At 42.0% G+C, this 11,786-nt stretch overlaps 1 protein-coding gene across 2 annotated transcripts in view; it reads left to right on the top strand.

Annotated features, from left to right (window-relative positions):
• The first annotated feature begins 4,784 nt into the window (after positions 1 to 4,784).
• PROK2 (prokineticin 2) overlaps positions 4,785 to 11,786 on the top strand; it is a 41,291-nt gene continuing 34,289 nt past the window's right edge. For both annotated transcript variants that reach the window (XM_006874630.1, XM_006874629.1), the window contains exons 1-2: positions 4,785 to 4,880; positions 8,329 to 8,454. In XM_006874630.1, coding sequence (XP_006874692.1) covers positions 4,785 to 4,880; positions 8,329 to 8,454 — 222 coding nt within the window. The remainder of the gene's footprint in view (positions 4,881 to 8,328; positions 8,455 to 11,786) is intronic.

The raw sequence follows: 11,786 nt of genomic DNA, 5'->3' as shown, positions 1-11,786 counted from the left end.
TGGTGATCTTATTTGTAAAAGAACAAAACATTGCCTGATTCTGTGCCATCCTCATGACCGCTGGCATGTTTAAATCCATCACTGCGGCAATAACTTTCCATTCTATCTCTTTAAATGTTTCCCTCACACTCACAGGCCCTTTACTTAAACACGATGTCCTTCAGAAGCTGGTTCTTCCTGATGGCATGTCTAAAGTACAGAAATCAGACAGTGCTTGTTGTTAATGGCTTTCAATGGCTAATTTTTGGAAAGGGTCCAGCTGTGGCACTATAGGATAAGCACTTGACTACTACTAACCACAAAATTAGTAGTTCAAACCCACTAGCCACTCCTCAGAATACATATAAGTAGGAACTGACTTGATGGCATTCAACAACAATTTTTGAATGCAGATCACCAAGCCTTTCTTCCTAGTTTATTTTAGTCTGGAAGCTCCATTGAAACCTCTCCACCATGAGTGACCTACCTTTTTGCATTACTAATGGCATAGTTTCCAGTGTCTTAGCAACATGCAAGCCACTATCGTCGTGACAGACTGCGGATGGACAGGAAGATCAGTGGTAGAAACAGTAACAATCATAAGGAATTCATAGACTATACTAAAAGGTGTTAAGTGCTTTAGGGAAAAGTAAAATTTGAAGAGGACCAGATTGAGAAGCATTTGGAGAGCTTGGGCAGTTGCAAATTTAATTAGGGTGACTAGGATAAACCTCGCTAAGAAGGTAAAATTTGAACAAACAATTTCAGGAGAGGCAGAAGAGCAATCCTGACGAAGAGAACATTGAAGACAAAATGCCTTGAGTGTTCTTGAAACAACAAGGATCTGTGTGGCTGGAGCAGAGCCATCAGGAAGATCAATACTAGCGGATGAACCAAAGATCTGAACGTTTCTGTAAGAAGCCAGGAACCACTGCAGATTTTTGAGCAAAGGGTCTGATTTGCATTTTTTTAAAAATAGTTGTCAAAAAAGCATTTCAACAAAATTATAGAAACCTTTTTTATTAAACAAAAATATCAAACTATGACACTATGGTTTCTCAACACATCCTCCATCTAGGTCTCTACACTTTTGATGGTGGTGTTTCCATCTTAATAACTCTGATTTATACCATGTCAAAAGGTCAGTTGGGGCATTCCTCAAGGGACTCAAATCATGTTCCTCTTAAGTGTTCTTTGGGGTTGGGGAACAAAAAGATGTCTGAAAGAGCAAGATCAGGATTACAGGGTGGATTGGATAAAGTTTTCCAAAGAAATTCTTAGAGGATAGGTCTTGCTACTCTTGAAGAACAGCCAGGTGGTACATTGTAATGATGGAAAGCAATTTCTCAGCACCCCTTCCCAGGCCTTCTGCTCATCAATGCACTTTTCTCTTTTCTTAAAACTTTTTCATGATAAGCCCCTTCGAGAAAATTTACCAAGATCACTACCTTTGGAATGCAGAAAACCAATTGTCATGACCTCATGAGCCAACTTCTCTGCCTTGAATTGAACTGGCCCACAAGACCCCCTGGGAAGTCACTGTTTTGAGGCAACTGGATCATACAGGTAAATCTAAGACACTTCCACTTATGATCCATTCCATAGAATCACCTTCATTAGCTTTGATCTTGCTGAAGACTGATGGAAAGATCAGCACTTTACAGGCATTTATGCACGTTAAGCCTCACCACAACCTCAGGAGCTTGGCATTTTTTACCTATTTTATGGAACAGAAAACTGATATTTAAAATTGCTCAAGCTAGTTTGAGTGCCACACATGGGGTCCTATAGATTCCATAACCCAAACCAAACCAAATTCACTGGCATTGAGTCGATTTTTACTCACTGCCATGCTATAGGACAGAGTAGAACTGCCTCCTAGAGTTTCCAAGGCTGTGAAGTCTACGGAATCAAAGTGTCGTATCTTTCTCCCAAATGAAGGTCAGCTGGCGGATGCTAGCAGCTGCGCTTTAACTGTGCAGCCAGGGTTCCAGAATCTCCTACTGAAACGTCATCCAAACCCACTGCCATCCCGTTGATTAAAACCCACAGCAACCCTGATGGAGGTTTTGTGAAGCTGAAGCGCTTTACTGAGCAGACAGCCTCTTTCTCCTTCACAGCAGCTAGTATGTCTGAAACACTGGGGTTTCTTAGACTCTTCTATTGTTGTTGTTTTTATTAAATGCCATTGCGTTGGATTCGACTCATAGAGACCCTATGACTATAAGAATTCCACGGAGGTGGGTTTCAACTGCCAACCTTTTGGTTAGCAGTCCAGTGCTTATCCTACAGCCCCACACCAGGTGTCTCCTATTGTTGTTGTTGTTAAGGACCATGGAGTCAGTTCCCACTCATAGTGACCCTACACAGGGCTTCCGAGGCTGTAAATCTTTACGGGAGCAGAAAGTCTCATCTTTCTCCCGTGGGGAACGGCTGGTAGTTTCGAACTGACAACCTTGAGGTTAGCGGCCCGATTCGTAACCACTACGCTACCAGAGCTCCGTCCCTCAATTCAGCTGAGCTCTGATGGTATTTTAGAAATATAATAGTCTGCACTCTGAACCCCACAAACTTTGGTTCCCCTCAGTTATTTCTGGGTTGAAGTGATCACGTGGTAATGTCAACAGGTTGCAATAATAAAATAGAAACAACTGCCCCGTTTCTATGTCATTGTTTTTCAGTTGGCCTTCCTTATTTTTGTAGACTTATCCAAACGCATTCTTTCTTTTAACATGATGGAACTAACTTTCAGACTTCAGTTTTCTAACTTGGCTATAAAAACTTGTCATACAGGAAGGCTTTATACCTCCTAAAAACATTAAAATAATTCACGGTCCCAAAATAAATTACATGAAGCCAAACCAACCTTATTTTTTAAAATGTTTCCCATTTTGTTTCAAAACAACCTTACGAGGATTGTTTCCCAAACAGCTGTGCATGGAGCCCACCATTTTTGAAATCTAAGTTTCCGACGTAGTAGATACAGCTTATTTTTTGTGCTTAGAAAAGCAGGGAATACCCAAGCGAGCATTCAGTAGTAGCAAATATGAAATAAACCATTAAAAAAAAAAAGAAGTTATAGGAATGTTAAAATCCGTGTTGACTGGTTTTCACATTTACCTGGCAGGAGTCCCATGCTAGCGTTGGCATGGGGATTGGAAAACCAAATTTTCCACGAGTCTGTCACTTGCTACTGTTTTCACTTATTCAACTGTGTGTCCAATTTTAACAATTTTTTAAAAGTTAAAAAAGAGATTCCCTTTTTGTTTTCTGGTTCAAGACATTTTCTCAAACATGAAAACACGTGTAAAGAGGCTTTAAAGAGGTTTCCAAATATTCAGCTGTTTAACATTCAGATAATTGGCTGCCTCCACCCCCACCTTTGCTCTTACCACCCCACCCCACCCCACACACACACACACGGAGTCTGAATGCTTTAGCATGGAGGAGCGCCTCAGTCTGAAAGTAACTTTGACTCTCTACTGAATTTATTAAAGAGGCTGAAAGACTCATCTGCTTTTCAGTTTGTAGCCCTGAAGAGGGAAAGCTAGAGGCTCTAGACTCGTCAAGACGAAAGTTGGACTTCTTAGATTACAAGCAAATGTGGCATAGTTACGCCCACACCCAAACCCAAACCAAACCCACCACCGCAATTGAGATTTTGGAATGAGGTCGACAGAGATTGATGGCAAATTTGTCAACTGCCTCCACGGTCTGTGCCTAGACCCCGATAGACTCACAGTTCGTGTTTACAGGCATGTACCAATAACAACAACGCCATAGTACATCTTGAAAAACCCGAATGGTGTGTCCTCCGGGACCAGAAACTAAAGGAAGAGACCTCCCTACTTAGGATCTAAGGGTCCTCAGGCTGGTACAAGAAACCAAGCGTTCTCATTCCCCTTTGGTATTAGCCTGAACTGCTCTGTACACAGCTGGCAGGACGCTGAAGAAGGGAGGGCTTGCATGTGAGGACAATCAGAGAGGAGAGGGTCGGGAACAGATGTGAGGATAAAGAAAGCTGGAAGGACAGACCCCTGAACGTCGTCAGGGGTGTAGGATTAGGGGTGATTTTGCTCTCTTTGCTCTCTTTCCCTGCCATCCATGTTTTCAGTTGGTTTGTTTGCTGTCTGTTTTGTCTAAGTCGTCCATGAGGACAGACCTGGTGGCTGCCTGGTTCACCGCCAGTACCTGGCATATAGCTAGCGCTCCGTAAAGACGAGCTTAACAAATAGGCAATTTCAGAGGCTGTGTCTGGTTTATTGTCCATCTACTCCCCACCCCCAATTCGTCTCCAGCGCCTGGCACATAGTAGGCACTCCCTGAATATCTGTAGAGCAAATGAGCTGCAACCGTAGAACCCAGCAAGGAGAGCTTTGGAAACCAGGACAGCAAACCAGCGCGCCTCAGACCACAAAAGCCACTCCGACGCGTGCGAAAGGCAGCTGCGGGTGAGAGGGGAGAGAATGGCAGGGAGCGAGCGGGGCGCCCCGCGGGAGGCGCTGCCTGCGTGGCGCCCGAGGCGGGGACGGAGAGCCGCGCCAGCACGTGGTCGTCTCGGAGGCCAGCCCGGCCGGGGTGGGCGCGCGTGTGCGCGTGGGGCGTAGGGTGTGTGCCCGCGCCTGGCCCCCCGCGCGTGCTGCCGGGCGGGCGCCGGCGTGAGTCACAGCGGGGCTCGCCTTTATAACGGCCGGGAGGTAGCGGAGCCGCGACCGCCCGCCGACCGCCCGCTGTTTCGCGCTTCACGCAGCGCCCTGGTCCTGTGCCCCCATCGGCCCCCAACCGCCGTCCAGTCCGAGGGCGCCATGAGGAGCCCGCGCTGCGCCCCGCTCCTACTCCTGCTGCTGCTGCCGCCGCTGCTGCTCACGCCCCCCACCGGGGACGCCGCTGTGATCACTGGGGTAAGCGCCCCGCGCACCTGTCCGCCCCGGGTGCGCCCGGGGCCACGGGGAAGGGGGACAAGGAGGGACAGCCTGGGCAGGGACACCTGCCTCCGCTGTTTTTTGGCGCTCTTGGCAAAGCGCCTGTCCTGTTCCAAAACCAGCAGATGGCCCCGGGACATTGGTTGCGCCCTGGAAGAAAAGTGATCAAAGCGTCACTCCATCACCTTCTCCAGCTGACTTCCTTCTCACAACCCATAACCGCTGTGGTATTTGGCTTGTTTGAGTTTCTATAAAACTGAAAGAAGTTTTCTTCACGAGGCTCCTGGAGCACTCTCGTGGTGTATCACTGTGGAAGGTGAAAATTTCAGGGCGCCATCCAGAAATGCCATAGAGAAAGAAGAATGTGCCAAATCGTGGGAGTCTTAATCTATGTTCAAGGAGTTGACCCCAGTACCTGCTCCTTTGAAACCTTGAAATAACTTGGTGCAGGGCCATCTATGCGTTTTAAAAAGCAATTGTGAGCTCTTCTTTCTGGGTTCCCAGGCCTTTGTTCCAGCTTTTTGAGGTTCTCCCTTTAACAGTGTTGTTAACAGTGTTGTAGGTCTAGTTCCTCATAAAGCATTTCCAATGCTCCGGGACAGTTGAGTAGGTTGGTTAAACTTAGCGAAGGTGTGTTTGGAAGTAGGGACTAGTTTGTTTCCAATCCCAGTACCAGTTTTCTTTGTGTGAATCTGAAAGATGAGTTTACAATACACAAACGTTTAAGTGGAGTTTACATCAACAACACAAAACTGCTACCATTACCTGATTGTTCAACTGTATTACCCTTTTTTTTAAAGAATGGAACTAATTTATACCTCCATTAAATTGTTTCCAACATCTAAGTACACGTTATAGGATTTAAATAAAATTTTTGTGTTAGAAATGATGATGTATTCATAATAAAACACCCTTGAACTTTAAGAGAACTGGCAGTGTCTTGGGAAAGGAAAGCTTCTGGTGTCTCTATGTGAGTTAATAGCTTTACAGCATATTGAAAGCCCTGTGCTATAACAGTATTTGGTTTTGCCCAATAGACATTTAATTATATTCTTTGTGGTGTTTAGTAGAATAGTTTAGAGGTTTAAAAAATAATTTCAGTAGCTTTGTTACTAGCCAGTCAATCTGATTGAAAGAAAGTTTTAAAGGTCTTTCTGATTCATGAGAATTGAAACATGATTGGGTTTTTTCCTCTTCCCCTGCTGGTTTATTTTAAATTTCTCCTAATCCTCTGAGCCCAAGATTTCTTTGCAATGTAAGTATCTTTTTGTTCCATTCACAAGACAACACTATTTGAATAGATCTGCAGCGGGTTAAGGATGCAGGGCATCAGGAAACAGCTGTCTAATTAAAAATATATAAACCTAGGCAGTTCTTTGTAAACATTTCCAAGAACTGGAGCTTTTTGTTACACAATGACATTTTGATCATACTAGATGTGGATCTGTTAGGTTTAGTCCAATCTTCAACAATTTTGTGTTGTGTTTGGGTATTGTTGTTGTATTTAACTCATTGTTACAGTAAGAGAATTTTTTTTTTAATTTCTCTAAATCAACATGGAAATCTAGTTACGTCTCCATGACAGGGTCCATCTGGATGACCCAGTAACTGACCCAGATATATCGTCTATAGGATGCTAAACATTCAAGCGATTGACTTTTAAAAGATTGTGGCTGGATTTTAATTTTCTTATTAAAAGAGCTAGTAGAGCTGTAGGATTCAGGGCCCTCAGCATCTGTTGAAAGAAAATACTAGCTGAATCTTTCACCTTTGTTTTTTACTTGTTTTGGTAGAATACATATACATTTTGAAATGTAGCATAGTGGTTATGAATCAGGCTGCTAACCTCAAGGTCAGTGGTTCGAAACTACCAGCAGTTCCGTGGAAGAAAGATGAGGCGTTCTGCTCCTGTAAAGATTTACAGCCTCGGAAACCCTGTGCAGGGTCACTATGAGTTGGAAGCAACTCCATGGTACTTAACAACAACAGAATTGTCAAAACCATATTGAAAAAGATTGCTGACCTTAAGGAATTACATATACATGGATTCTGACATTCAGATAAAATTGAAAAATGGAAAAATTTAGATATTAATAAAGACCAAACACCCAAGGTGAAAACTGTAGCCTTTAAAATCCAGATACTGGTGTAAGTAGACTGATAAAATTCAAATAGAGCAAGTAAATAAACTCTTAAGGCAAGAAGGTTGGTCACTTTTCATGAAAAAATGATAAGAATGCTCGCCTATATTTTTGTTTTGAGGAGTTCCGTCTGTCTTCAAAACTGGAAACTTTGAAGGGCTATTGTTTATTTATTTGGTTATTCTCAATAAATGCACATCAGAGTTTCATTTAAATGGCAGATTGTGATTTTAATGGTAGATTTTGTACTTTCTTCCATATATAGTAGACTGTGTTTAGCTTATTGCTAACAGAACAGACTGATGCACACTCTTCAAGCAAAGCTAACTATTTTTTTTTTTTATTGGCTTTAGATCCAAATAAAGTTAGTCTTTCCTTATCTAGTAGCGTAGGAAAATTCTTCCATACTTGATTATTCTTTGATATGTATTTATAATTTCCATGTTGGAACAGGTATATGATATAATAACTATTAATAATTGTAGCTGTCACTTGTATTTTTTAATCTCATAGGTCCTAGGGGACAGTCTTGCTGATTTTATAAATTAAACATAAGCATATCCTAAGCCAATAATTTCCTTTTTGCAAGTTACTCGCCTGAAAGAAAAGTAGCGTAACCTATGTGATTTCTCTCTTTAAAAAGGAAATGGTGAAAATCAAGTCAGTGGTGTAAGAAATGTAAAGTTCATGAACCCAAATGCATGAACCCAAATGCATTTTTTTTTTTTTTTTAAAGTGAACCCTCCTCAATTTTACAACAATGCCTTTGTGAGTCTGAACTATGTAAAATCCCTTTTGAAATTGGGCCCATTGTGTTGTGCCTTGAATAGTCATAAAATCTTGTGATTCGATTTATATAATTCCTAATGGCCATAGAGATGAAACTTTCTGCTCCTGAGAAGATTTAAGGACTCTGAAAACCTAAAGTGGGTCTTTATGAGTCAGAACCAACTAGATGGCCCTTAGCCGCCGCAGCAATGGCCACGGTGCTGCAATGAACGTTAATTTAGTGTGGAAGGGTAATAGGCTCTTAGTCTCAAGTTTTAAGCTAACTTACATATAAGAATGCTGGTTTTTGTGTTTATTTATGATGTTTATAATTCAGGGATTATTATTTAGTTTGATTTTGAAAACCTGGGGAAGTCTATTAGATTTTGTTGTAAATATTTGTGAGCAAATGAAGATTACAGTCCCTTTTTCATGCATGTGAAGAGTGTTTTTGCTCCTAATTTTATCTTTCCTTAGCCCAAGTCTTTCCTGTTGTTTCTCTGTTTATTGCATTTCAGGCCTGCGACAAGGATTCCCAGTGTGGCGGTGGCATGTGCTGTGCTGTGAGCATCTGGGTTAAGAGCATTAGGATTTGTACACCTATGGGCAAAGTGGGAGACAGCTGCCATCCGTTGACTCGTAAAGTTAGTGTATATATATATATATATGTGTGTGTGTGTGTGTGTGTGTGTGTGTGTGTATTTTCATGGCCTGTCTCTCCTCTCTTGGTAACTCAGCAAGGCCTACCTGACACGAAGACTTTGGCAATGTGTTTGAAATTGAAAGTCAGAGACTTGATTATGGAAAAGTACCCCACTTTTTCGCCAATCTTTCATTTCAAATGAATGCATGAATTTGCCTAAGACTAACGTGGGACAAAGAGTATGTATTATATACTCTGATGCACTTCTTTGCAAAATCCAGTGTATTAAGGTTCTGGAAGAGACTTAACGTCAGATTGAGTTATAAGGCACAAGTACAGGCATACCTTGGAGAGACTGCAGGTTTCATTCAAGACCACCACAATTAAGTATTTAGCACAATAAAGCGAGCCTGTGTCAAAATGACTTCTGTGGTACACTGTAGTCTATTTAGTGTGCAGTGGCATTATGAAGAAGTTTGAAATGTTATGAGAATTACTAAAACACAACACACAGACATGCAGTAAGTGCACATTATTGGAAAGATGATGTTGATAAATTTGCTGCTTGCAGGGTAGCCATAAGCCTTCAATGTGTTACAAACACGGTATCTGCGAAGTGCAGTTTAAAAAAAAAAGGGGGGGTCCATCAAGCCAAGTTATGCTTCGTGTTTTTGTCTCAGAAACTCACAGATAATAGTCTTCGGCCTTAGTCTGAAAGTTTGATATGTTGACTGTATATTACAGAATGCATCATTTACAGCCGTAGAGACTGATGATATTTAATTGCCAAATCTATTTTGATCACCTAAGAGTTCAGTATCACAACTGGCCGAGCAACATTTTTTAAAAGCTGCTAATGTTAAGAGATGAGATCATAGGCTTGCAGGACCAGTGGGCATTAGAGGCTGTGTCTGTAGAGGCCGCAGACCCTCTGGTCCACAGGGACCAGGCAGGCTGACATTGTATCAGGAAGAAATACAGAAGTACATGGATATGAAGCACTGTATGGGCTCCACACAATTCTCTAGGGACATCAAGTTGTAGTTTTGGACTCTGGTACCGCCTCCTTATTTTACCCACCAGCAAAGTGAAGTCCAGAGGTTTCCAAAGACTTGTCCTACGCTGCATGCGGAGCTCAGTGTCAGTACCAAGTTCCTGCTACAGTATCATATTCTTTCATTTTCAAGTACAGTGGTTTCAAAGCAGCTTCAACTCTACCATGTACCTTTTCTTCACATGTGGTTTAGGGTTTGAAACTATAATGGAGCCAAACATCTTTCCTACACTCAGTGGTCCTGGAGAACAGTTACTATATGGCACTTTTGGCATGAATGTTATGAAATGAATTGTGGCCCATGCTGCCTTAACTTTAGTTCTCTGGGACAGAATATGAATTCCAGTTGGCTGTGCCCATCTGTAGACGGAATATGCTTTTGGCTTTCCTTAAGAAATCCTTTCTGTTAGGCTTAAATCATTGCTCCTCATGATTTTACTATGTGAGAGACCCTTTTCTTTCTGCTGTTTAAAAATGCAGCTTTTCGTACTAGCATAAAAGGAGCCCTGGTACCATCGTGGATTACGAGCTGGGCTTCTGACTATAAGGTCAGCAGTTTGAACTGACCATTTGCTCCTAGATGACATTTTCTTCTCTCATAAAGTTTTACAGCCTCAAAAATCCTACATAGGGTCACTGTAAGTCAGAACTGATTTGGTGGCACACAACCACCACCACCACTGGCATAATGGAAGGGAACTTTTATTCTTGGGCATTTTTAGACACAAAAGGTCTGTCTGTTGTCTGGGTCTGTGTCTAACTCCCAACAGGGAGGGGAAACGAACCCATTGCATTTGGCTCTGATCTCAGTTTTTTCCCTTACCCTTACTGAATGAGTCATCTTTTGTACAGCTGAGCTGTCGTCTCTGAAAACTTTACTCTTAACTTGGCCTTCTCCTTTAAGAATGGCGTCATTTTTTGACAGTGTTAGTAAAAGTTATTGTAAGAGTGGGGGCTCAGAGATAGAAGTTTCACCTTCCAGGTAAGAGACTGAGGTTCGATTCCCAGCCTGTGCACTTCATGAGTCTCCTGTCCACAGGAACATCTCTCAGGGAAGTCTTGCGTGTTGCTATGATATTGAAGAGATTTCGGCAGAGCTTCCCAGCAAAGAGAGTATAGGAAGAAAGGCCTGGTGATCTCGTTCCAAAAATCAGCCAATGAACCCTATAGACTGAATCCTTTTGGACATCGGGTCACCGTGAGTCAGGGACTGACTTTGTAATCTAGCATCACGGAGCCTGTTTTCTAAAATGACTACTAAGAGCTGATAGCCTTTGGAACTATTTCTGTTTTAATAACAATAATAGTTGTCACTTATCCAAAGATATGATGGACCAGAAACACTGTCCCCCATGTTGTATGCATCTTTAGCACTCACAACAAACCTGTGGACACCTGCTGGGTTATGCATACAACAGCTCTGAACCTCAGGGGTTCAGGTACCAGGTGAGGTCACAGAGATGGTACTGAGAAAACACCCATTCTGATACTCTTTTGTCATGTGATATTCTTTATCATGACACTCTACTACGTCCAGGAAAACAGTGGTTGCCTTTAATTTGAGTACATTGTCCAAGTGAATCAAAACTGACTTATGTGGTTAAAGAGAGCTAGCATTCCCCATCCAGTAGATGGGGAATGCTAGCTCCGAAACAAACTGGGTCTGATGAGTTTGCTAAACTTGAGATTGCTTAAAGGAGGAGAACTTAACTGTGCCTCCCAGATTCTTGAATAACTTCTAGATTTTTGAAACTTCAGATTTAGTTCAAAGCCAATTCTAGAAGTAAACAAAATTAATCTTATCCCAAAAACTCAGATATAATTCTGTGGTTGTGTTCAAAGTCTTTAATAATAGATTGCGGGTTTCATAGTGAAATTAAGTGATAAAGGGGCAGAAATAATGTTTTTAAAGAATTAAGTTTTATGTCAGATTTTCATTTTTCCCCATTCGCATGCATACATGAAATGTGTTTCTGGAACTCAGTTTTACAATCTTCCATATTGGCTGTTTTTCTCTATTAAAAATAAATTTTCATGGAACACTGCAATTACCTATTTTTAGAAAAGGCCCCAGAGTTATTTGCTCTAAATGAAGTTAGCATAATGAAACAACTCACAAAAATCTGTTTTCATAAATTTATCCTGTTTAAAGGAGCTCTGGTAGCTTAGTGGTTACAAATCTGGTAGCGTAGTGGTTACGAATCGGGCTGCGAACCTTAAGGTCAGCGGTTCGAAACTACCAGCCGCTCCGCGGGAGAAAGATGAGGCTTTCTACTCCC

The sequence above is a fragment of the Chrysochloris asiatica genome, unplaced genomic scaffold (genome assembly GCF_000296735.1).
Source record: "Chrysochloris asiatica unplaced genomic scaffold, ChrAsi1.0 scaffold00290, whole genome shotgun sequence".
Lineage (NCBI taxonomy): Eukaryota > Metazoa > Chordata > Mammalia > Afrosoricida > Chrysochloridae > Chrysochloris > Chrysochloris asiatica.
The sequence above is the reverse complement of the archived record's forward strand: the minus strand, read 5'-3'. Positions and strand labels throughout refer to the sequence as shown.